At 38.1% G+C, this 27,587-nt stretch overlaps 1 protein-coding gene across 6 annotated transcripts in view; it reads right to left on the bottom strand.

Moving 5' to 3' along the window:
- Positions 1-27,587, bottom strand: part of PRKD1 (protein kinase D1) — a 140,678-nt gene that overhangs the window by 13,369 nt on the left and 99,722 nt on the right. For 4 of the 6 annotated variants that reach the window (XM_080396288.1, XM_080396289.1, XM_080396292.1 and 1 more), the window contains 12 exons: positions 19,401-19,611; positions 17,684-17,761; positions 14,033-14,264; positions 11,471-11,594; positions 10,596-10,673; positions 9,372-9,651; positions 7,125-7,177; positions 5,683-5,755; positions 4,590-4,696; positions 4,002-4,163; positions 2,269-2,367; positions 855-1,122 (listed from right to left, as the gene is read on the bottom strand). In XM_080396288.1, the coding sequence (XP_080252414.1) occupies positions 855-1,122; positions 2,269-2,367; positions 4,002-4,163; positions 4,590-4,696; positions 5,683-5,755; positions 7,125-7,177; positions 9,372-9,651; positions 10,596-10,673; positions 11,471-11,594; positions 14,033-14,264; positions 17,684-17,761; positions 19,401-19,611 (1,765 nt within the window). The remainder of the gene's footprint in view (positions 1-854; positions 1,123-2,268; positions 2,368-4,001; positions 4,164-4,589; positions 4,697-5,682; positions 5,756-7,124; positions 7,178-9,371; positions 9,652-10,595; positions 10,674-11,470; positions 11,595-14,032; positions 14,265-17,683; positions 17,762-19,400; positions 19,612-27,587) is intronic. The other 2 variants (XM_080396290.1, XM_080396291.1) reach the window with 1 other exon arrangement.

Here is a 27,587-nt window from a genome sequence, read left to right as displayed (position 1 = left end):
GGTACACATTCAAATTCAGAAAAAAAAAATATAAGAATTTGTTGTTTATAATGTTTCCTTTGATTTAAGACTTACGAAGCAGAAGAAAACACAAATTCCCAAAGAAAATCAAGTGGCCTGAAAATGCTATGTATAAGAAAACATTTGTGAAACCAGAACTGATATATTTATTAAGTGCCCTACTTGGTTGCATTTAGAGACATCTTTAATTTACCTTCTTTAAAAATGTTCATAGTGAATTATTCACATTGTTCTTTTATTATCAAAAGTCTTTGATGCCATTGACCAGAACTCTAGTTTCAAAAGTCTCATTGGTTACCTCCAAGCCTCCCCCCCGCAGAAAGATTCTTCTGTTACACTTTCTCACACTGTTCTTGAAACCTCATCTGCTTGGAATTGTTCAATCTTTTTTATCTTCTCTACAGCAAGACTATCAGGGTACAGCATCCTACTGAATGGAAACTCAATTACTGGCACAAGGAAAATGAGAAAAAGACCGCAGAGCACTAGAGCTGAGAGAAGAGGTACAGAAGTGAATATAAGAAACACTGGTTGCAGCAGCAGAGGTTCCCCACAAAATTCTACAGCAGCCCCATCTGTAGGTGGCTATGGGCCTCCTTCAACACCTCCTGGAGAGTTCCCATACCAGAGGATTATGCCATATGGAGTCTACATGCCTTGCAGGAAACACCTAAAGCAGCTGATAGCACAGAACAGAGATGGTACCTTGAAATTTCAAATCTTTTTTTTCGCAGTGGTATGTACAGGGTGTGTGGGTGTGTGTGAAACACAAAAGCAAAATTCAAGTACTCTCGTTTAGCATTTATATAAAACCAGCCCCAAACAGGTATTACCTTCATGAGAAATTTCTTTCCATGGATTGGGTGGATACATGAAAGCGGCATTCTGGATTTGGTCATGTATGTCTTCGTCTTCATTGAATGGAAAGGTACCACTGAGGCTTACGTAAATGATGACACCCACAGACCACATGTCCAGAGATCTGTTATAGCCTTTGTTTCTCAGCACTTCTGGAGCAAGGTAGGCTGGTGTTCCTACAACTGAACGCCTAAATGATTTCTCTCCAATGATTCGGGCAAAGCCAAAATCACAAAGTTTTACCTGTTTAAAGAAAAATGCTACAGTAAAACAGACATTATTTTTATTATCATACATGTAGCTGAGGAACTTTTATCATGGTTTAGTTGCAAGATGCATCTCTACTGTTCCTTCAAGGATATTGTTTTTTTAAACTCCTCTTTGAGAGGAATACCCTTATTCCACCAAGACATCAGACCAGACTACCAGTCCATTTCACCTCCTTTATTCCTTCACTCCATGAATAAATCACAGTAAAACCAGTAACACAGGACAGCTTAGAGTGAAAGAAATATGGGTTTAGATAGGCCTAATAGCTCAGGCTCTGGTGAAAGTAGAAATATAAAGTAATACTTATTCATTCATAGCATAAGAACACAGCAAACAGAAAAATTGGTTTACCTATGTTTTTTTCCTAAATCAAGCAAGTCGACAAAATTTAGCTTGAACTTCCACTTCTATTTTATTGTGGACCTAGTTACACCCTGCCTTTCTGCAAACTTGTCTGATTTCTTCAGATGTAGCTGCTTAAAAATTCTCACTTAAGGCCTCGGTATAGATCCTTCCTTTCCAATTATTGATATTATTTACAAATTATCAATAGTGCTGCTTTTGAATATGGACAGTTGGAGGAGATTATAGATGAACTCTGCAGATCAAAGCTAATAGGAACTTACAAATACCTTTTAATGAGAAATATAACAATGACCAGAAAGTATGTTTAAATGTTCTGTAATCTAGCTGGTATTTAAATTCATAAAACTAAAAAGCTAAAAATTCTTCATGAGCTCTACCCTAACTTTCAGAAAAATAAGTGTCTTTCCAGTCACTGCTTGCAAATTGTCACTTATCTGGACTAAATCAAGCAGAAAAGTAACTTGTCCTGTAGTGGTGAGCAAATTAGAGACAATCGCAGAAGTAGTTACATCACACTTGAAAATCTAGTTGAATTATTTCAGGCAAATGACAAGAGACAAGGATTTTCAAATATGTCATCTTTGGAAATTTTTTTGAGTAAGTGAACAGGTTTTTTTCATATCTAAAAATTCTGTGTAGTTTCTGAAGGAGATACAGACAGGTCACTAATCTTTTTTGTTTGGTCATAAAATAATCACTGCTGACATTCTTCATGTGAACAATTTATCTTAAGAAAGGGCATTTTCTACTTGCCTGTGGGAAAGGATCAGCTGATGCCAATAACACATTTTCTGGCTTGAGGTCACAATGAACAATATTTTTGAAATGAAGATGTCTTAAAGCAACAAGGATCTGTGAAGAAATAAATCAGAAAGAAATTCAGTTTTAAATGCTATACATTTTTTTGGATTGTTTTATACTGTTTGGACAATATCAGTGATCAGAAAAGCAAGGCTTGGTGTAGGGAGAAACAATACAACAAGAATGTACCTTTTACAAGAATGTCTACAATGGAAAAAAAAAAAAGTAAAAATTTCAGCTATTATTTGCAGTGCCTCAAGTTTTCTTGATGTTTCACTGCATGGTATATAATTTTTCCCTCCCCAAAGACTTTATATTCTAAGCATTTTTAAAAACTGGGTTCTAAGTACTTGTTTACTTTTTTTGGTGTGATATATTTGGATGCAGAAACATTTGCAAAATAACCTTCCACGTCTAAATTCACTCAAAAAAATTCATAGAAATAGTACTGATTAAAATTAAGCTTTTTCTTGAGGAAAGAAAGCATAGGGAATGTTGCATGTATTTCTATTTCATTACACACAAAAAAATATGGCAACAGTGTGTAACAGATATCCATCCTATTCCTGCGGCTTTAACTCCATTCCTTGCGCCCGGTCAGGGGCTGGCAGAATTTCCCACTATTTTAGAGCAGGGAATGGTGAGGAGGCTGAATTAACCTGGGAAGGCAAGAAATCAGACATGCTGGTGGCAGTTTTGCCCATGAATGTCTGAAAACCAGGAACCTCCTACGTTCTACCCCAAATAATGAACTCTCACCGTAACACTGTTGTTCTTGCTCCTTTCTTTTCCCTGACTGCTGAAACACAGGCTGCTCTAACTCTGAGGTGGCTCACTACTCAATTGTGTATCTAAATTTAAACCAGTATTATGGGCAGCCAAAGCAGCAGTATGATAATATAGCAACAGGTAGAATAAAAAAAAAATAATCCCCAGATCACACTGTTAACAGAAAGCCATACAGGAAACCAGACTCACGTAATCACAAGTAGTTCTGAGATCCAATCTCAGCATGGGAAACACACACAAAAGTGCACAGTACGAACTGCAATGGTTCGGCACAGGGCCGTTCAAGAGGCTCAAATTTCTTAGGTCTTGTACAGTTTGTTGTTAGTGATCTGCATCCTTTTCTTTGCTTAATTTTTCAAGCATATGAGTGTAGAGGAATGAAGCTGGGTTAATTATCATTGATAACGTACAGCTGTGGGCTGGCTTCGGGGCGGTGGGTTGGCTGATGTAGATAAGGTGCAGCTGCGGCTGTTCTGTGAAGAGGTTGGGCAGCCGAGGAAGAGAGGGGAGGAAGAAGCAGAGAGAAGAGAGAGAGAGCGAGCGAGCGTGCGTGCGTGCCCTGGGTGAGGAGAGACGAGGAGAAGGCAGCGGAGGGACTGGCATGAAGGGTGTGTTGGTATGAGATGGTAAAAGACCTTGTTGCAGCTGGCTAGTTTGGAGAGTGCTGTGACAGATGAGAAACTGTAGTTCGATGGCCCTGCCATCCAGCAGCCAGACAGCTTTACATGTGTCTAGTTCTAGGTCCTCTTAATGGACACAAAGCTGTCTTACCATCCCCGATACTACAATTCAGGCTTTCATGAATCAAAAGGTAAATTATGCCAAAAGCAAAATATAAGAAACAGTGATAATAATTGACCTCAAATCTCTTTCTGGGTCTATAATTAATTTCTTACCTGAGTAATTAAAAACTTTGTTATTCTCTCTGGCAATCTGCCCTTTTCACTTGATAAGATCATCTCCAGCATGTCTCCATGGAGTTTTTCCATAACAACAAACACTCTTTCTGGCGTCTCAAACATACACTCCAGATTTACAACCCCAGGATGATGAAGATTCTATTAAAGATAAATATAGCACCAGATTTCCCAACATGATCATTAGGTTTTATCATTACATAGACAGTCTTCAGACCCCCCTAAAGCAGACAGTGTTTCAGTATTTCATAATTTAAAGTGTGTGCCTAACCTGTAGGCAATAGGCATGAAATACCTAGGGACAGTACAGGAGAATTAATTAATTTCCAACCAGTGTAACAAACATACATTTCCCTTATTGTGTCTGGTGCTTAAAACTGCAGAAACTGTAATTCCTAGCATGACACTGCCAATACATTTGGTCTTGGCTGTTTATACAGGTTAAGCAGCGAAAATACCGCTGTTTTTGCAAAAATACTAGTGATTAACAATTAAAATAATTATATTATCTGGTATTTATAGAATGCATAAATGAAGTTAATACAGTAAAAAAGAACAGAAAAATACCTGTAAAATCGCAACTTCATTACGAAGTTGACTTTCCTGTTTAGTTGGAAACCTTAGTTTGTCAATTATTTTAATGGCAACGTCTCTTCCTGTTTTGCGATGCTTTCCTGCATTAAAAAAAGAAAAGGCCTCTATGAATTAACGTGATTAAAAGTGTTCCACTTTCACTGGGTTGTACAAATGGCCACAACCAAGTAATCCTCAGAGCACTTTTGCAGCAAATTCAATCACTAAGAATTTACTCTCATTTCCCTTCTTTCTACCCTTTGACAAGAGAACTTTTCTTCATCACCTGACAAAGCTGTTTAAACACGTAAGAAACATATGCATATGAGAAAGTCAGCTCTGCATTTCAACAATATACATGCAAGGTTAACTTTCTCACACAGCAACATATGTGCTCACATACTCTATATATGTTCATATACTCAAGCTGCATTCTCTGCAGCTGGCAGATTGCAGGCTTATTTGGTAGTAGCTCCAGACTAGTAAATAATAAAAGAAGTGATTGCCTTTAGGCAGGTAAGTGCATGTCCCAGGTTTATCAGAGGGCCACAGAGATTTTTCAGTGAGAAATTTGTTGTTAGGTCTCACTTCACACGATCTCAAACAACAGCTGTACCTCAATACACCCCAAAAAACTGCTCAGACAAAGGAGGAAAAAGAGAGGAAAGATGGATAAGAAAATGAAAAAGAGAAACAATTCTAACTATGTAAAAATAAAGCAAAGAAATCTCACAAAAACATGCCAAAAAAAAAGGAGGAAGAAGAGATTTTTGGAAAAAAAAATGTTTTTTTCCATTATAATTCTCTAAAAGAACAGTTTTCTGCACTTCAGGGTTTTCTTTACTGGAATTTATTAGAGAATATGAAGTTATTAATACACACTGACCCACTATGGGGTAGAAAATTTCAAATTACAAAAAGACTTTGTCAACAAAAACGTTTCATTGTTCAATGAATACTGCTTATATAAAACAATGAGCAGCTAGTTTCTGAAACAAAACATTTCAGAATCCAAATACTTTCACCATTCAAGAAATTTTCTATTTTAAGATCTTAAGTATAATTGTACAACACACCAAAGCCTTACCTCCATAAACAATTCCAAACTGTCCTGATCCCAACACCTCATCTGGGAAGATCTGGTATACAGTGCTAATGTCCTGTTTATGAAGACATAACAAATATTAAGCCCTGAGATACGGAAACAAAATTTGTATTTAGTTTCATTTTTCTAGCGGGAAGTAGCATACATTTAGTATAGTACATTTCAAAATATATTATCTACCAAAAACGTTCATGCAGGTTTTCTTAAAAGCCACACTAATGGGTTGTAAAAGCTGCTGAACCTTCAGTAGTTTTCAGCCACAGCCACCTTCCAGGCAAGTAGCCCACAGCATGCAGCATTATACTTGTTTATTATTATATCATAACTCTGAAGACAAAAGTACATATGGAAATAAAGAAGGTCTTGTTAGCAACATTCTACCCAGATCTCCCAGGATCCCAGATCTAGGAATTACCTCTGGGTTTTATGAAAAAGAAGAAATTACAAATTCAAAATACTGACATGGCTCATGTCAGCCATGGAAATGTAAGTGGTTTCTTAGTTTATGGAAAGTTTTCTGAGTATCATCAGTTCTGGGCTTTAGCTTTTTGTGTTGGTCCACTGAGAAGGGTGAAATATTCCATCCGTGCCAGAGAGGGAGTCTCACATCTCACTGTTTGTTATTGCCTGAACACAGGCTAAAGCACAAGCTGTTAGTAGATTCATTTGGAGACTCAACCTCAAATCTCAGAGCTCAGCTTCACTTTCCTGATATTTAACCAGCAACACATGCAATGAAGACTAAAAAAATGCCAAGGAGTTACTAATAAAGGCTGTCTTGCTTCTTCTTAGGAAACAAATGGACACATCCCTAGCAGGCAATCTTTTTCTGGCAAACACCAGAGCTGCCCCAGAGCTTCACTTGGCTGCAGGGAGTCCTATTTATTTCCACTGCCCATGAAACAGAAAATCAGCAGTGTGACTATTTACCTTGACCACATGTCCTGTGTCTTAACAGTCCTAGTGTAAAAGAAATGATAATTCTTTATGTATGGAAGTAACAACATACGTAACTCTTCCTTTGGATAGTTTTTCATCTTTGTACAACAGAGAATATCTGATCTCTCAGTGATGACAGGAAACTGTATATTTATGAAAGCTTGTGATTAGCTTTACGAAGTTCAGCTGACAAATGCCATGATCTAATAACTTCTATGGCTTACTTTTCCTTTTAGTCAATACCACCCTGCAATGATTCATAGTTAAATTCTGTGTTAAGTGAAATTACCCATGTGTAATTCTTGCATCTCAAGAAAAGGTGCCACAAAGATGATTCTTCTCAAAAGTTAGCAAAGCTGATTGTTAATTTCTACAGAGTAAGCGAAAAATGGCTGATGATCTAACATTCCTCTTTGCAAAACAGATCAATGACTTTGCAAGCTTAACCATAGCAGGTCTAGCCCCAGCATCCAGAGAACACTCACCACATTTTCTTGAACTTGGCAGTTTGACACAGAAATACTGATGGATATATCCCCTGGGGAAGAAAGTAAAATATACTTTAGATTGCTGTGCTTTCAGTTCAAACATGTAGTAATAGGAAATGACATCTACATTACATCAATATCTACTGACAGCTCTAGAAATTGGACCAATTAGGTCAGCTGGTTCATCTACCAGCCAATATAAAATTACATCAGCCCACAAATATGTGACTGGAACAACAGTTCTGCAATGTCTGGAAAAGAATAGAATTATACATTTAATTATTAATTTTTTGATAGCAGAATCTTGTAATTCCCATTTATAAGCTTCTTACTGTTTTCTTCAATTCTATTTTGGGGCTTTACACTTCATGCAAGTAACATAACCGCAACTAGAGTACACTTTTTATTAGTGGATTTAATAGGAATTTTTATTTATAGCATCACCTACAATGTATTTGATGCTATTCAGATGAAGGCCAATATGCACTCACGTTGGTCTGCATACCGTTAAAAATAACATACATTTCAACTGGGCAGAGACACTATTAAAACAGATAATGGAAACAAAACCTTGCACTTGTGCTTTAATACAACAAACATCACATCTAACCTCTACAAATTCAGAGCTTAGGATGTTGCCTTCTGTCTCCTACCTCTGCCCAGAACCCTGTGCTGACTTTTCATTTTCTTAGTATGGATTTCAGTCTCATCAGAACCATTGTCCTCTACTATAAAGCCTCTATCGCACACTGAAGACACTCGCTACTACCCACCAGCACCTCTCCTAGTTGCAGTAAGTAGCACAACTAACTTCTGCCCCGTATGGCTTATTTTCTTGTCATTTCCTTAGGAATAGACTGGTTTGGGAATGGAAAGTTTCAGTTAAGTAGAGGCTTTTTATCATTGCCAATTCATTTTCGAATGTATGCACTGCTTTGTCTTTACATGGAAAAAAGCACGGACAAAAACATGGACAATTCTTACACTTTCAGCACAAGATAGAAAGTTGCTGTCATTCTCATTTCCCACAGGAATTTATTCTAAAAATCTCAGACGACCTTAATTTTCACCAAAAAACCCCCCTGAAGATAACTAAAAAGTTGTAAAGAAAATTTTCCAACTCCCCAAGAGGGAGAGAAGACAGCTGTCATTCCCAGTCCAGTATTTTAGGTGATTTATTTAGCTATGCTAGGCTCAAACCAGGGGCACTAGGCAACTAGCCTGATTGAAATGACATCCAGAATTTGACACTATTTTATGCAGGAACCCGGTCGAGAAAGCAAAGAATGTTGCTGATCTAATCTGATATGTAAACTGTTGTGCCTGGAGATGTAATGCCACTGCCTGTTGTATTACTTGGTTTCTGAAGGGCTTGCAGTCTCATTAGCCTTTCACACTGCATTAACAGCATCCAGATGTCAAGTGCTAAAACGGGTGTATACTGCAACAAAAGGCCTAATCCAAATTTTGTAGACATATCCAAATCTGCTTTATGTTGACTAGGCTGAGGACAAGTAGCAGAGCAACCACAGAGCACAGGCCTAGTAGTGGGGAACTGTTTGCTCTCTGCTACTTTGTTATCAGTATCTGAGCTAGATTTAAACAAGTTTCACTTTTCATTTACATAAGCTGTCATCTTTGCTACAGAATTACCCAGAAGTATGTAAATTGGAAGCAAAGATACATCCAGTCCTTTTGGTCCTGGGTAATATCTACGCCTTGTGCCTAGAACAGCTGTTAAGTCACATTTGAGCTCGTTTCATCTCGGCATGGGACATTTGTGGCACTTGTACAGCCAAATGTGGTGAAAGGGTGTCTATCATCTATGCTGCAGTGACCTAAAGAGTGAAGATCTGCTTCTGCAGACAGCTAGAAACATAAATTACGGCATGATGGGAACAATCAGCTCCCAACTGGAGCTCAGAAAACGTCATGCCTCTGCACAAGGAGGCAATTACTCACATCAGCAAAACAAATGTGGATTGAGATGTCTTACTAACGTAACAACTGTTTGCTCGGTAACAAATCTGCATCTTATATATTAATCCAGATGTCCTAGTATAAACTGGAAACACATGGATGAGAAACTGTGGTGCTTAAAATAATAGGCAGACAGGTGATCAGCTATGACAGCATGACAGAATAGCCTTTACTAGCTGTGCAATACTTCCATTCAATGTGTGCAGAATATTAAGCAACATCATTTCTGATATGACTCTACTTATCTGAAATGAATAAACTTACTGTGCAGGCTGGGTCCTGACCCACTTGATGCCCCTTTAGGGATGACGGGCATCAGGGCGTGCTGTATTGCCATTTCCCACATTCGTGCCACATCAATGCCAATACCACTGCTGATAACACTGTTATTCAGTGGAACACTTGAGAGGTTTTCTATGTTTTCTCCAACATAATAGACTATATTTGCTGTGCTTATTTCAAAACAATGAGGATTGGCTCCTTGAGGCAGCAAAGTGAAAGTTTTTGCAGGTTCCAGAGATAAGATTTCAGACAATGGGATTTCCTAAAATGAAAAAAATGGTTTACTTTCTACATAAAATATCGTCAACATGTAAATCTAAAGTATGAACTTTATTTAACTAATCTATGACATTAGCTGTTGCTTTTAACCACATGCTTCTCGCGCAAACAAAAAGGCTCTTGTAACCTGAAACTCCATGATACAGAGGGCTGTTGATAGTAAAATACTTAATCTTTCTTTCCAAGGCCATGTAGAACTTTAATTATTTAATTAAACTTATCAAAGAGAGCAGTGAGGTTCCATCAGAAAAGAGCAGGGCCATCCATATATCAACAGAACTCCACTACAGAATTAAACCCTATTGGCTCTTTATTGAATAAAATTGATTTGCAATAAATTATTTGCAGAATAAATCTATTCAAAATTAAGATTTCAAATCCACCTTTCACACAGGCATAAACTTGATTGTTTCACCCTGAACAACACTGAGAGTATGTTTCACTGACATATTTCCCTGAGATAAGGCCATATGAAAAAAATACTTTCCATTATTAAAACTTACTGCAGTAATGGCCAAGGAGTTTAACTGCCTCAGCTAAAAGGATATGAGCATTAAAACAATCTTTTACAATCAAGACCACAGCATAAAGTCCAAGGGACAGAATCAAAATTATACATATTCTACACAATTTTTTGGAAAGAATTTGTCTTATGAATGGCAGAAAGTCAGATGAGTTTCTTGGCAGAATTTGTTACCAGTACTGAACTGGCCTTGTAAAAAAACCTTTCCATTTCCACAACATGTATTTTACAGGTCCTTTCTGATCTGAGAGTAGTTTGTGAAAGGCAAAATACACAGACAGCTTATAATGAAAACAAACATAGATCAAATTTATCCTAGTAGTGTACTTTTAGTAAGTATCTATTAATTCAGCAATTTAGTCATATTCTGATGGTACAAAAAGAGATTGAAAAGTATTCCTTACTTTGTAATATTTACTTCCGGTATCATTTTGGAAAAGTGTAATGCATTTGCTGTCCAGTCTCCAGTAGTGTCGTTTCCTCTGCAATGAAAAACAAGGGAAAATTCTTTCTAGCTTTTTCCAAGTAAATCAACGAAATGTTCATTTCTCAAAAGCATCACTTCCAAAATGTTTCACTTAAGTTTGAAGAGAGGAATTGTGAATGATAAAGATTAATTTGCTATAACAAGGTTTTTATGAGGACTTAAAAGTTTAGGATTTACAGGGCCACCCTCTGTTGTTTCAGTAAGAACCCAGCTCTGTTCAAACTGTCTGAATTTTAAAAATTTAAAATGTCACTTCAATGTCTGCATTACATTCAGCCCAATTTGCTACAGGTACGCTGCTAAAATAATTAAACCTCACTTTGTACCAGTTACAACACCCCAGCTCACTTCAGAAGGCCACATACTGAAGTCTTTATTCCTGTTTTAGCAGGTCAGAATGGAAGTAACTTTTTTCTGCGCTAAATCTCTTTTAGAAAAATCTCAATTAACCTAGCAGTAATACATCTAGAAGAATGCAGCTGGAAGTTAAAGCTGCTTTCCAGAATCCCTAAGGTATTAACATTATTTTTTACTTCCTTCAGAATGTCTTTACATTTGGCTGCTTATGATAATGTCACTGACATATACAGATATTTTCTGTGTGTTTTAACTGTGTCCTGTTTTTCACAAGCAGTGCAGTTCTCAGTTGTGACATAAGTCAGGACTTTAGGCATCACAAATATTACAAAAAATGCCTTACATGAGTGACTGTAAATTACTGAATTATTCTTAGGACTTGATTCTGTACTACCATATAGTATGTACAGTAAGACAGTTTTTAACATTTCTTACCAGTGAGTCCTTGCTTGTATAGTGAACCATCCAACCCTCCTTCATTACTGTGCTACTTCTCCTTTTTGTGTGCTTCACAGACTGTACCACTCTCATTAATGGAATATTGTTGCTGGTTGAAGGGCTTAAGAAGAAATCAATACAGGCTTTTAAAAAGAAGGTAACTTTGGACAAAGAAAAAAATCTTTTAAGTCAGAATATATCTCTCTACATATATCTATATCTACCTGATATCTATGTTTGCATTTATAATCATTACGCACACATGCGTGCACGCTCTCTCTGCCCCCGTCTCTCTCCCCAAAATATTCCTAAAGGTGAGCAAAGAAGATGGGCAGATGACTAGGGCCCCAGCTAGGGTGTGGGAGCCATAGCTCAGGCCTGTGCTATGCATGATTCACAACAGCACTTTATCTTGAATCTCTCATCACCTAAGTAATGGCCCATCAGATTGCTGTCCTATGATCTTTCTTGGGTTTAAACACAAAATGGAGTGATGATGGTTTACAGAGTAGAAAATGTGTCAGCTGCCTAGCTGTGTGCACCCTGACAGGGCACACCAGAGAATCTGCTGGAACCTCTCTGAGAAAGAGGTTTAAGCTAACACATTTTACCCTCAAAGACCTAGAGTGAAGTCCCATTGCCTCGCACGCTGGGGTACGCACGTTGAAACTTTCCATGACTCAGCTGACACGCAGTAAGCTGGGAAGGCATGGGAACCTGACAGCATCCCTGATAGCACCATCAGATAAAATCTGGAATATCTAGTTGGAGAGGTGTAAGAATTAACCAAAGCTCAGCTTCCCGCTTTCCTTGCTCTTAGCATTAACCATTCCTAAAGCAGATTCTGTCTCATGGAATACGGACTCATAATCTGCTCCAGTCCCAAAGCTAAATGCTTAGTTATTTCTGGTAGAACTGTAAAGCCAGATGCAGCACTGTACATGAAAACACAGCACAGACAGCTCATGTGTTCTGCTGTGCTGGCAAAGCCATTGGTGCAACAACTCCAACAAAAAAAGGGCAGAAACTGCCCAAGAGAAGAATAGTATCTTTAAGTTTCCACAGTTGTTGTGACTGTGGATGTCTGCAGATGGCCCTGCTTCACTGTAATGCATCCTGGAAATAAGAAACATCTTGCGAATTGTCAGTTTCCAATCAAAATGCAAAAAGCATTCCTGTCTTGAACTTTCATTAAGACTAACATAGACTTAACACCTCTTATGCCTAAAAATGATCAAAGGAGTGCAGTTCCTATTTAACTATTCTATTCTGTACTGGAAAGAGGAATACTTTTTTATTTGCCTTTTATAGATCACTTAAGAATAATCCATGGATATGGAGACTACCCTTAGAAATAACCAGGGGAAGGTATTACAGGAAATACAGAGATGTCCCTCAACTCAAGTATAACACATATACCTTGGTTATCAGTGTTTTTATTAGTTATAATTGCATATTTATATTTTGGAAACCTGCAAGGCTATCCATGTAATACAACTTGGACATTCAAAATGTTATATGACACTGATTTTGTGATATAAGCACAAGCTTACATTCCGATGATACAAGGTGTCTATAAACAGCATCTATGCAGATGAATATGACAGCAGGAAAAACTGTTCACTGCTGCAGGAGGTAAAACTGTATTGTTGAAGTGGATTGACTGCTTTCTATTAGTGCAACAGGTGCATGTTACCAACAGAGATGTAAGGGGAAGGTGTTACTGAAACAGTCTCCTAGTAAGCAAAATAAAAGAGGAAACTGCAAGTCAAACTGGGACCTGTGAAAGAAAATTATTCTGTAATTCTTCAAAGTACAGATCCTTTGCATCAGGGAAATTACAGCTGAAAGAATCTTAATTAATTTTAGGTTCCTGACAATGAATAATCCCTACTTTTCCCCCTACTGTTCTGTACAGTTCCAATAACTGAATATTTTCTTCTCTCCAGACATTTCTGAGGTATGTTGCACAACTCAATTGCTATTTTTCTTCCTGATTAGTCATTTCAAACCTCTAATCTATTTTATAACTTGCGTCAAATTACTACTTCAAGTTTGCCAAACTTTCCTTCTTTCTAAAGGTATCTAAGAATGCAAATAATTCATCTAGAGCTGATTATACCACCGCCACTTACACATTTTTTTAGGTATCTTTGTTTTTGTTCATTTTTTTTGTTTGTTTGTTTTTGTTCATTTTGACCAGGTACTGGCACTATGAGGAAAAAAATGCTTGGGAAAATAAAGTAAAAAAAAAAAAAGTTATTGTTCTTTACTGTTCATGTGCAAATAGTTTCACATCATTTTCATAAGATAATTACTTGTGCAATTTTCAGTTGCTACTTCAACTTGACAATAATTTTTAAGCTTCTCTTAAATTCCTAATGCATATATTCAGTGGAGCAATCTCATTGCAATTTCAGAACCACCACATATGACTAGCCCTGTCCACCCTCAATGAGTGAGAATAGTGTCCATGTAGATTCCCCCCTTCAGCTCTAGGGAGGACACTTATAAATAAACCCAAAAGAAGATGGAAGGTACACTCACGCCCCAGCTCACCTGATCATCCTGTTAGACTCATCGTGATCTGGATCAGCATCCTGCATTTCCCCATTGTCACTATGGCATCCTGTCATTGACATCTCAGAATCATGAGCTATAGATTCTTCCATGTCATCTATAAAACCACTGTTTCTTTCACTGTCATTGTCGTCACTCCCTTCTTCCATGACCACATCAGACTCAGCCCCAGGACTAAGAAGATCTGGAATATCGTTTCCAACGTTATTGTCTGAAAACATACAACACTCCAATCACAACATCCTGACACACTTTGAGCTTCAGAAAAACTCAGGTTCTCTTCGGAACTCTAACGTTAGTCATTAGTCTATGTGTACTGGTGAAGCATGGGTTGTAGCTAGTCATTTAGTAAATCATTACAGAAAACTGGAAATGTATCAAACCAAAATACAACTTTCTATTAAAGAATGCCAAAGTCAAACCAGAATTTCTTATCCATGGACTTCTATCAAACATTCTATACTCATGAGCTTTATTGCTGAGATCTTCTGGCAGATTTTCAATACAGCTTGAATGTTGTATACTGGCTTGATGGCTGTTGGCAGGTTACAGCTGCAAACTGATGCTAGAAGAGCAGTAATTTCAAAACTAGGAATTTTGTAATATGATGATGACATGTTGATCAACTATTGAAATAACTCCCAAGAAAATTGCTTATAATGTGAACCACATTTTTTGGGAAAAAAAGATTATTTCCTTTTCACCGGTGTTCTCTGTGGGGGCTGCACAACATGGCACAGTAATCCATACTACTGAAATAACGCTCCCTGCCTTCAGGAAAGAAATATTATATAAGCATCAAAAAACCCAGTGTGAGATAGTACAGCAAAAATATGAAGACTTAGGATTTAACTTATTTGACTACAGCACAGTATTAATAGTATTTTCCAGTTTATATTTAAATTATGTTAAACTTTCCAGTTTCCAGATTAGATATGTCTAAGCAAGATGAAAGTAGGAAATAACTTTTTTTTCTATTGTTGCTTGTGAATGGATTTATCTGGAAGACAGAAAGGAAGAGAAAAATTTAGACTTATTTACCTAAGAATTTACATGACAAAACCAAATAAACAAAACCCCAAACTGAAAAAATACCCCCAACCAGCAAAACAAAGTCATTTTGTTGAAACTCAACTTGCTGCTATACAGGCTGTGATGTAACATGTCAAAATCTTCCGTCTTGCCAGATAGTAAAGACAGCACTATTTTTTATGGGATGATTGCAGTGTTTCAGAGCTTTGAAGTAAGGTTAAAACCACATGGAAGACACTAAATATTCTCGCCAAGAAACTTTTGCCTAATTGTGTGGAGGAAGGTCCTTGACAGTCAATGCAGACAATGCTCCAAAATAAAAAGCACACTGATCTGGCTGACAGCAAAATGTTCAGAGTTGATGGCATTTTACTCAAGCTGGAAGCGCACAGCTGAAAGGTTTGTTTCCATGTACAGTAGGCTTAAAATATTTGGATATAAGTTACCCATGTGTCATTAAGAGACACATTATACTTCATCTGTAGCAGAAACAGTCATCCAGTCATGAATGACACTTTACAGTGCAAGGCTCTCTCTTTGCTACTCCTACAACAATTTTTTAATCTCTATTTTTAATAAACCCACAATCAGTTAAAAATAACCTCCTACATTTAGTATATAAAGTGTTTATTAATGAGACCATACTCGGAATTCTATTGCTTCAGCTCTTCCTTCACTTACTATTTTGGGGAAGATGTATCACACAGCAGATGGACAGAGTGACAGATACTGTATTTCATTTATTAAGTTTGAAAATACTGTGAAACAAATTACTGCAAAAATATAAATGAGATTTCCTTTGATAATCCTAAGGATCCTATATCAGTCATTTAGGACACACAATTAATAGCTCTACTTTGACACTTTGGATACCATACTACGGATATTATTTGGTGGGGAAAAGCCAAATTCTATAAATTTTAAGATGGAGAGCTTCAAGGAGTACACTTGGAGTATGTGTTTTCACCCCCAGTGGCTTTGCACAAGCTTTCCTCACTCAGCTCTTCCCCAAACCATCACATCCCATCAGCCCAGCATCAGATTTGTGTGTAGGAGTGAAGCCAACACCAGCAGTGTGTTGCTTGTGGGGCAAAGGCAGGGAGGGGGCACAGAGGTGTGTTGGAGGGGTGAAATACAGCTGCCTCAGGGGGGAAGAGGGAACTTCAAGAGGTAATTCAGAAACAAATGTAAATTTTGTTCTTTTAGCCCAGCTGTCCAGAAACAAGGCTTGCCTTCTTGTCTTCTCTTAGCACTTTTGACAAACCCTGTTCTGCACTTCTTTCTAAAACTGCACCTATGCAGGAAAAAAAATATCATTTATAAGTGGATGTAGTTACTTTCTCTGACTGTAATTTCAGGTAAAACTCTATACTGTTATCAACTGAATTAACATATCACGGTGTATGTTTAGCTCTTGGATTTGAGAATCAAGCCATAAACTGCCATAAGCATCATTCTTTGCATCCATGAAGGAAGATATGTTATGGAATGGTTAATGGTTAAGTGAGGCATAAATGATGTAAAGATTAAAAAAATAAAAAATAAAAATAATAGTGACTCCAAGAGTCCAGTTTGAGGTGCATCAGAGAGGACATGCAGTAGGAGTGCAACATTAACCTTCCAGAAAATCGTGCACCTTAACACGTTTCAAGCTGGATACTCAGCACCTGAAATACTTTTGCCTACACTAAATGCCATTAAATGAAAAACTTTGTAGTAATACAGTCACACTACTATGAAAAAATTTAACATTGCTAATTTTGGAAATTATTAGAAAAGATATCATTGATTTAAAGTTTGATAAAGAGTACTTAATAAAGCAATACTTTATTAACCTCAGAAGCGGTTTACGCTGAGAACTTCACATGGTAATATGCATTAGAAACTGAACACTTCACCACGTTTCTTATTCCCTTATCACATAGAAAAGTGACATTTTCAAGGCAATCAACAACTCATCTATAACCACCCTTTTTTTCTCCAGTACCGTCTGTCAAGCCTACCCATACATTCCTATACTTGACACAGAACCGACAGCACATGTGTGGGAATATCGGCAGATATGCAAGTCTTTATTTCTGGCAACTGATATGAGGAGCTTTACACCAACGGCAAGAGGTGGAATTTTTTCCTGGAGGGCACTCCCAGTTCTCCCAGGTATGCTTTTCCTTCCCAGGAAGATTATCCTAAAAGAAACACTTTTTTCCCCTCTCAGATGAAAAAGCAGTTTTGTGCTTGTACCTGACAGGTGAACGCCAACTTCTCACGCGTGTGGCCTTTTGCTTTACTATGGCATTCTGCATTCACCAGGCCACCATCAACTGGCTGTTTTGCTGCTGCCACCACCTGTGTGGCACAGCCGAGCTTGTCTGTCAGTGCCACTTATGTGGAAGACACACACTCCCAGCTGATGGTGTATGAGCAACTTGTAGGGTTCCTTCCACGCTTCATCTTCAATGTGCAACAGAAATATTGCGGAGGAAAGGCTGCTCCCGAGCAATGGAAAAACGTGTCTTTGTGCACGTCTCAGTTTTCCATTTCTCTTTTATTTAACTGATGGTTCAAACCATGACAGAAACAATTGTTAAGGCAACTTACCTCCATTAATGGCGACTTCCCCCAGGCAGTTATTTGGCACTTTAGGAGCACAGCGTTTGTGACAGTTGAACCTACAGTCTGTTAAGAAAAAAAGGGGGACAGTAAAATTATTTCTCTTTTTCAGGGACACAATTATCTTTTTTTCCTGCTATCCAGCCTACAAATGTCAAGCCCTAACATGTCACTAATACAAAGCTAACGTGTCCAGAGAGCATTCGTTAGCCTGGCTGCATGCCAGCTGCCAGTGGTCGGGACAGGACCAAGATGCTACAAGCGTGTTTCCCTGAGGGGAAAGGAAAGCATTCCACAGCTGGGTGAAGGCACTAGCTGCAGCCAAAGTGTGTGCTCAACTCATCCAGGGGAGTGATGGAGAGACCTGAGTGCTTGGCTGCAAAGCCAGAGCTACTCTTCCAGTGAAAGAAGCTGATCAGGCTGCAGTATAAACACTGCAGTTTAAGAGATTGACTAGATATCAAACACTGGTGACTGAAAATTGAAACAGCAGAACCCTAGCCAACCAATCTAAGTGAGAAAGCGTTTGTTCTTTACATCTCAAAGTGACTTCTAGACAGCTTTCAGCAGAGGGTTCCTTCAATACCTTCCTTATTTTCCAGATGTTTTTATATACCTTTACTTTTTTCATGTGTAAGTAGCACTGTATCAGATGTCATCTTAACTGTTTTCTTTTGGCTTAGGAACACATTTGACTTAAACTAAGAGCTGTAACTTATTAACACACCTGGAAAAGCAAATAGGCAGGCAGGAAGAAATATACTAAGGTTGTCTGTGTCATTGTAATTATTTAGCTTCAGATTGATCCAAAAACCAACTGAGGTACAGCAGTGCCAAACTGTAGGTAAATATTTTTTAAAAAACTCAGGTTAATATTTGCTTATGTCACTGGGATTCAGAATGAACTGAAAGAGGCAATGCCTTCACAGAGATTTTGCTTTAGTTAAATCACATCAGAATCGCATCTTAAATTAAATGAATGCAACTTGAAAATTTTGCAGGGTGTTAGTTCAAAGAAGCAACACAAAGTATACTGATTAATTCTGTGACAGTTACTGTTTACTGTAATAGAAGGAAGGTGAGTTTAAGGACTTTGGATGCTAGCCAACATTATCTAACACCATAGCATGCAGAATGCTTTGTATTTACAGGCACTCTAGTTGGCTAAGGTGAACCAGCAATCTAGGCGACAATCCAAGGGGCTTGATTCACTTCAGCACCTACTAAGGCACAACACCACGATACTTGAGAGCACATTAGTCACACTGAAAGATTGTGGTTTTAAATTCTCATATAAGCTCATCTTATTTTACTTCCAACTCCCCCAAACCCCTGAACTGCTAGGACTTAGGCATGTGCTTCAATTCAAGCACAAGACTATAGATTGAAAACAATGAAAGTGAGAATGCAGTCCTTTGTGTTAACTCTGTCTGTGAGCACACACTTACCTAGTGCCAAATACAAGGTAATTTACACCTGAATGAAAAAGATGTGAGCTACTGCAGATATACCACAGGGTAAGAATGAACAGCCATGTAATTACTGTAATTTTGACTCCAGCTTAATCCAACATAATTGTACACGTAGCTACACCCAGACAGTTTAGTGAGGAAATCATGAGTAAGACTACGTAGTAACTACTCAAATGCAAATTTAATAATATTATTATGCTTAGCTTTTATGTTCCTAAAGGGCGTTTACTTACCTTTGCACTGCAAACCCTGTCTAAAAAGCCCTTTGAGAAGCTTCTTACAGTACTGGCAAACTGTTGGCCGTGTGTAAGAGTGGATGACAAAAGTGTGAGGCACTTTAACCTTGGACAGTAAGATCTTGTCTAGCTGAATAGGTCGTCCAATGTAGGACTGTGAATTTGATCTCTTCTCTCGCCCAGTGAACGATTCCGATGGTGTCTTTTGCTACGAAATATATAAAAAGAACATTCGAAATAACCCATGATGTATTTATTCACTTTTAAAAGAATATCGTATTCACGTATTCATTCCACTCAAGAACAGTAAGTCGCATGTTGTAAAATGAGCTTTAAAGCACTAATAGAACATGCAACATAGCCCTCAGACTGCTTTTCAGAAATTTGCAAGGTATCAAACAATATTTTTGCCAACACTACTGTCATATTTCCACATTGTGACTGAAACAGTTGTTCATTTAAAAAAACCCATATTTCTTAATCAAAGTACTCAGTAAAAATGTCTCTGAAAAGAAAAAATACAAGCTATTTTTACCTGTCTTATTTTCTGTTTTATATCAAAGGTAACTTTGAGAGGTTCTATTTTTTGTAGAAACATTAAGAAAATTATTTCCTTATTCTATGTGCATGCAGGTTTTTGATAGAAAACAGATTAGTGTTTTCCATCTGCTTTATTTATCATTTTTGCTATCACTAAACTTACCACATTTAGATTATGCACAATAGATCACTATAGGTAAGAAATAAATGCATATATATAAATATGCATGAAGTGAAATACAGTCTAACATATGGAATCAAAAGGATTCCTGAAAGAAATGAGTTAAATTATTTTCTCTACTAAATTCATTCAGATATAAATATGGTAACTATCCCAGAAAACGACTGACCCAGAAAACTGCCTTCTCCTAAGAAATGCCCTTGAGAAACAACCAAACTACACCCACAGTTAACATGGAAAGGAGAAAAAAAGAAGGTGACAAGATGCAGCTTGATCATTTAAAACTCAGCATCTTCGTACCGTCATCTGCAAATAATCTGATAACTGAAAGCTAGAAAATGAGTCATTCCCAGCAAGCCTGCACTGTTCGAAAAGTTGTAGTAGCTAAAGCTTCAGACTGGCCTAACTCAAAAACCAGGTTTCTTTCAAACTAATAATGTTTCTCCTGAGAAGTCTGACTGATTATTATTTCCTGGTCACCAAAATACAGTTCTGTATGCTTCTGTCTGAGCATCTTGGAGTAAAGAGGAAAGTCATTTTGATGGCAGAACCACCTAAGGAATTCCTGGCTTTGCCTTCACAGTGTATTTGCCATGGAGAAAAAAAGTGTCTTCCTTCTAAAGATAAGCTAGGTTTCTTACTGTGAAGATCAATTCTTTTGGTTGTATGGTAGAACTGTCCTTCCAAAGAAGCACGTGCAAGTGATTAGCTGAACACAGAGCTGTCCTTTTAACTGACAATGCCCACATCACGTGCTTATCCACTGCTGCTTATGAAAAAAAACCAAACTAGCATCAGTTTACAATGAAATGTATTTAATATTTGTAGTTAGCAATACTGTCTGCCTAGTATTTCCAAGGCAGACCGCATTAGGTCTTATGAAGTCAACACAGGACTTTGGAAGGGAGAGCAGAAGCCCAGCGGGAAGGAAGAAGGAGCCCACATGCACAGCATGAACTGCACGGCTCAGCTTGTGCAAACCACCTGCAAGCGGCAGCCCTCAGTACTCACAGACAGGACAATGCTCACAAGAGGAGCCAGAAATAGAGATGTGGTCCTCTCAGTCTGGTGTGTAGAATAGGGACAGTTCTGGCCCTGACTGACGCTACACCAGCCCTAGTACAGTGCCTTACAAGTTACACCCTCCACCCTATGCTATGGTCTGACACCGAGCTCTGAATTTTCTCTTCAGTGCTCACAACAAGAACAGTTATGCATGTGACATACCACATTTTAATATAAGTATTTTCTTTTGGGAAAAAAAAAATATTTAACAGTTTGCCTTAATTCTAATCACTACTCGAAAGGCATTAGTCACACCACTTTGCGGTCTTTGTCTTGAATATGGACATTTGGTGGACTTTTCACATGTAGTGACACTATTCTCTTAAAAAGTACTTGAACTGGAGTAAGAACTTCTAAGATGAAAGAGTTCTATCGCTTGCTTTCATTACTTCGCTGCAATGAACTAATATTTCATTTACTGTTCTTACCACTAGGTCTATTTCTTGACAATCATAGAATCACAGAATGGTTTGGGTTAGAAGGGACCTTAAAGATGATCCAGTTCCAACCCCCTGCCATGGGCAGGGACACCTTCCATTAGACCAGGTTGCTCCCAGCCCCATCCAGCCTGGCCTTGAGCACTGCCAGGGATGGGGCACCCACAGCTGCTCTGGGCAACCTGTGCCAGTGTCTCACCACCCTCACAGTAAAGAATCTTACTCTTCACTTACAAGTGATCCAAGTATCTCATACCGTTATGATCTCTCTTACAACCCTGTCTAATATCACCTAAACTAAACCTGCTCTCTATTATTATTCTTTGTCTTCATTTTCCAAACTATTGCCAAATGAAAAATTATTTTGGCAACTGGATACTGCTAAAAGCTTTTTTTAAAAGTCCAAATTACTTTCATCTAGTTAACCCCATGTTCAAAGGATTTTAGAAAGCTGGTTTAGTTGTCTTCCTCAGCAAATGCTTTGCAATTTTGAGAAACTTCGGTAGTGTTGCTGAAACGTACTGAGACTATTCTTAGGCACTTACATGATTAACAGAGAGAGACAGGCTTTCCCTGCAGCTCTGGCTCTGACCTCTGAGATGTGCTGCCTAGATAATGTCTGATCAAATTTCAGGTGTGGGACAAATTATTTGCTGTATTCTTTGCTTTTTCAGTCTGATGGCAAGTTTTCCAGTTTTAATGTGCCAGTATATGCTTCTGGATGGTTCTGAGAAAATGTCAGGTGGGCCAAGGAGTGAATTCTAGATGCTGTACATAGAGCCAATCCTTTCTGAAAGATTAACTGCAACAGTCACTCACCATACCGTCAGCTTTGATCAAATACTGAGTTACCATTGATAAACCTTTTGTCCTGTTTATTAATCTTTTTTTATATATATATTCTCAAAGTTCGTATCAGTCAATGCATAGTTATAGTTTTTGAAATATTTACTTTGATTCTCATTTCACATGGCTGCCAAGTAATGTTAGAGAATAGGCGATTACCTACATTTATGCTAGCAATTTAGAAGTGTTCTCTACAGTTCAAGAGGTAATGGATAATAAAAGGTAAAACATTGGAAGACCTACTGCAGGATATCAATCCTCTAGAATGGTCCCCACTTCAATTTTTTAACATGATTTTAATATTGAAACTTCTGTTTATATTTCTGTTGACAATAATAGACTGAGACTGCATAGCAAGCTCAGTAACAAATGAACACAACGACTTCAGCACCTTCACCTCAAAACGAGTGAGACTAAATAGATAGGCCTAAACTCACTGTAACAAATTATTTGCAGGCAATATTTGTCAGTTTTTTCTATTTACAGTCCAATTTACAGAAAAAGTAGCTCAGCTTTTCTTTGCCATGCTGCAAGCACTGGGCTGCTATGCAACAGCAGTGTTGCACACCGTGTAACGCACTGGCAATTCCTAATTTAGTGTCTTCAAGTCAAGTGAGAGGTACAGCTAACTTTCACTTTGTCCCATACTAGAAAAGACGACAGCAGTCGTGGATCTGGTCTCTTTCCCGCATGCTGAGGCCAGATGTGACTGACTGGTACTCCTTCCCTCTTCCAGCCAGAAGCAAAGTGACCCTCGGCTCCTGCTCAGGGGTAGCAAGGGAAGGGAAGCTGGTGACAGAGAACTCACAGCAGCAGGAACCAGAGCATCACTGCACACCCCTCTGATGGCTGATTGATTAGGAGGAGGAATACCTTCTCCCTCTTGTCAACGATGAGCTCCTCCTCCCATATCTTCCCAAGCTTCTGTCAATATCCCTCAACTCTAACCTCCTGCACTCCCAGCACCAGACAGATGCTACAATTTATAAAGCCCCTGGAAAAAAGGAAACCAGGAACTATCCCATTTTCACTGCAAAAGCAAGAATCTCTTCCACAAGGCACCTTCTTCTTTGGCTGGTGTGCCTGGTTTGTTAGAAAGATAAATTAGTTTTTCCTGGTCATCAGCCAGACTACTGACTCAGCAAATCTGGAAACTTCCCAGGAAATGATTGCTTAGCTGGATTACACCATGGAAACAGCCTGTGCAGCTCCAAACACTAAACAGCCCTTTAGAACAATCACCCCAGTGAGGTAATCATATTTAACAGCTCAGAATATGATTTTCTGAGTGACAACAAACAGAAAGAAACATGTGCAGGTATTTAACTGTACAGACACCCAACCGAGCCAGTGACACTGATCACAGCCAGACTTCAGTTCAGTTATGCCTTAAACTACAAGAATATCTAATAGAATCCAGTGTTTGTTTACTCTATTATTTTGACAAAAGTTGTTTTGTGGTTTGTTTTTTTTAATTCCAAGAAGGGAGAGATGCCAAGCTTCTTCCCAACGTAGGGCATTCTGCATGACTCATTAGCTGAAGCCCTATTAAAATTAATAGGCAAGGCTAATAAGAGTCATACAGCCTTCTTCAACTTCCTCAAATTTTTGGAATATACTGAAGCTACTCATGGTTTATCTGGTGAGCTTTGTTAAAAGCTATTCAGGGGCACAACAACTTGCCTACAGTAGCTGGAAGCACAAAGTCATTGCATAGAACCTTGTCATTGCAGAAAGAGCCAGTCCTCCATGTAACTGCTACCCCAAAGGTAAAAATACCTCAGCAGATCTTTCCTGTATTTTTTACCTTGTCCAAATCCATTACAAAATACAATTAAGAAACTGAAATAAATACTGATTCCCTGCCAACGGGTTCAGCTATTCTTAATACCTGGGGGAGTCTGACTGCCTTCTAGCACCACGTCTGTCCCTCCCAGGCACAGAATCAAAGAAACTTCAGGGAGATGCAGAAGGGATTAATGGGAAGCAATACAAGCTGACCACCTGGACACAGAGTTGGCCTTTTGGGAACAAAGACAGGGACCAGCAATTCAGCTGCACAGGCTAGCCTAAACCACAAAACAGACTGCTATTTGCCTGACTTAAAAGTTTTCAACAGTCTCACTAAAAATGTCCAAGGATTCTGACAGAACTTTACTGAAGAGCTTCACGTTCTAAAAGAGTCAGAAAATACTTCAATTTTGACTTTGATCATCTTTCTTTAATTATGCTTGCGGAAACATGTTCAAATCAGCAACCTTCCCTCCGAAGAGAACAGGCTACACATCCTGTACTCTCCTAAATATATAATTTTTCAAAATAGTTCACAAAGAAGTGCTAGTTTTTGCAAGTTCAATATCTAAAAAGTGTTGTGACATTATTCCTGTACTTTACACCAAGATATTAAATCAAACCCAGCACAGGTATTCCTACAATTTTGAAATGTTTGCACTAACAAAAGAAACAAACTGTCACGAGCTACTTTTCTATATTTACTTGGATAACTGAGAAAAGTGTTGTGTATTTCTAAAAAGCGAACAGCAATAGCTGTCTGTGTGAAGGTTCGTTTTCAGCACTGAAGCATACTTGTTGAACCATGCATTTCCTTCCTATACTGAAGGCAAAGGATAAAACCTTAATATGTTCATATACAATTCCTTCATAGGAAGCTACTGTCAAACGAGGTGCTACATATCTATGTAACCACAGGAGCTACCATGTCTTTAATGCAATGCTAATGTTGACTTTCTTTTACAAATTAAACTATGTGACTGTAATTGCGTGAATTCAGGGGGGAAAAATCTTCAGTTAAATATACTGAAATACTACACTTAGACTGCAATCAACTGTGTTGTCTTTTGATGCTCCTTGCACTCTTCTCTTTAAGTCAAGTGTATGATTTAATCCTACAAGCACCATAGTTGATACCTATGGTCTGAAAAACACTTCAGTGTCACATGTGTAAACACATCAAAGAACTGACTTCAGTACAAGCTGTTAATATCAAACTATCCACAGATGGAAATTAGTATTTACCCTGTTCCTCCACTCAGACACCAGCAAACAGAGGTTTGAATACTCTATCTGTAACCTGCCATATTTTGTAAAGTAACAAGAGAAGATTACTGGGTTTCAGCACTCATTGTGTGACTATGCTGACTTCTCAGAGTTGGGGATTTCCCAAAACAAAAGCCCTTTGTTGACAAAGGATTGCTAGTGCCAGCAGGCATAGTAGGGTTTATATAGCACACAGCTTTTTTTCCTGCATTTTACCAACAAAAGTTCCTTCAAAAATACTAGGTTTAGTCTGACCTTCTATTATGTGCTTCATAATTTTAAGTATAATAATTTTAAGTAATAATTTTCATGTAAGTCTCTTGCACTACTAGAATGCCCACATCATAAGCCAGGCTCAGCGGCTTAGTTGTGCCAACTGCACAGAACTAGTTAAGACAGGGGGAGGAAAATGGCACATACCATGATTCAAAGACAAAGGCCTTCAGAGAATCTGCACAATTCTGGTTCACCCTATCACATACAAATATTGCCTTCCCCCCTGTCTGTGCAAATGTGTCCCACATGACACTGCCTCCCGATCATCCTTACTGAATCGGGGATAACCAGCAGGTCTTTGGGCTTAACCACAGCCACTGGTTTGGAACAAGTTTTGCCTTTGGACAGAAGAGGTCCAGACAAACCAGCCTGGCCTGGCTTGTCTAAAGAGAGGAAATTTGGGGGCAGTAGGATGTTATCAGTGCAGGAAAACAAGTTTATATATTAGAAGGGAAAGCACCACTGAACGTCTTAAGGCCAGATAAGTGGAGATAAAAGTTTGTGCTGATTGCCTCTGTTCCTCAAAATACAAATTGCACTTTGGGATCTTGTACCATTTCACAAGACCTAGCATTAACATGAATGTCGTTTCAGAGATACTATAAAAACGTGAAATGTGCGCTGCAGGGTTTGCGACTTTCTTGTCTTTTCAATAGGTGCAAACTCTTATGTTAGTACTTAGAAACTACAAGAACTCAGCTCTAGAGTGTATGTTTGCTTAGACATACCGTACACTCCTAAAAAAAGATTCCTACTGTCACAGTCACAGAGCATCTACAAATCCTCAGTTTAAGCCACAGTGACTTATATGAAGGATCACAAGCTGACAGCTATTATTACTGTATGTCGTCCCTAGAGACAATAGGGGATTTAAGAACAAGTGGCAATTACCTGAGCACAAGAACAACCTGACCTCTCTCCAATTCCAAGTTGAAGAACCAAATACCAATGAAACCTCTCTGAGTGATCCCAAACAAGTTGCATTCAAAAAGTCAGCAGACGTGTCACATATGACATTTCAGAACATGTACATCTTAAGCTGTTTGCCTTTTTTCTTCTACTTGTCTTCTTAGATATTTGAAAAATATTAGGTGCACAATTGATACAGTATTTAATGTTTTCTTAAATATACATATTTTAAATTGGCTTGATCATCTTTTAGATCTCATCTAGCTGTAATGAACTTCTGAAACAATCATATTGGGGCAAATTAAGTCAGAAAAGCTCTAATGTAGTTTGAGTTAGTCACAGGAAATTCAGCCCTACAGTATTTAGTGCACGGCAGCTAGTACGGGGCTACTGTTATTTTATGGCACAGCAGTGTGTAAGGTAGGCCATCAAATTTACTTTCTGTATCTTATTTTTTTAACTCAGAGTTCAGTTATCTTTGGATGTCACAGAAATGCAATGTTAAGAAAAAAGGGAACTATATTTTAAATAGTTTTGGTTTATTATTTTTTTTTTTATCTTTAGTATGTTTTAGCATTTTAAATAATTGTACAAAAGCAAGAAAATAAAAAGAGATACCTAAACCATTGTGGAATTAACTGAAATTGCTATTTAAATATTTAACTTTCAGTGTCAGATTCACTGAGCTCTTGATTCTCATTTCTGTTCAGTGTATGACCCCAGGTTCACCTGGTGAATCTGGCAGTAAATCAATGTAAACATTACTTAGGATTGGTTTAGTTCATGGCCTACATTTTACACTTTCATTAATTTAAAAAAAAAAACATCTAGATTTTGAACCCCTAAAAACTGCCAGGAGCACTCTCCAAAACA

This window comes from Falco punctatus, assembly GCF_963210335.1.
Source record: "Falco punctatus genome assembly, chromosome: 7".
NCBI classification, from domain to species: Eukaryota; Metazoa; Chordata; class Aves; order Falconiformes; family Falconidae; genus Falco; species Falco punctatus.
The sequence above is the reverse complement of the archived record's forward strand: the minus strand, read 5'-3'. Positions and strand labels throughout refer to the sequence as shown.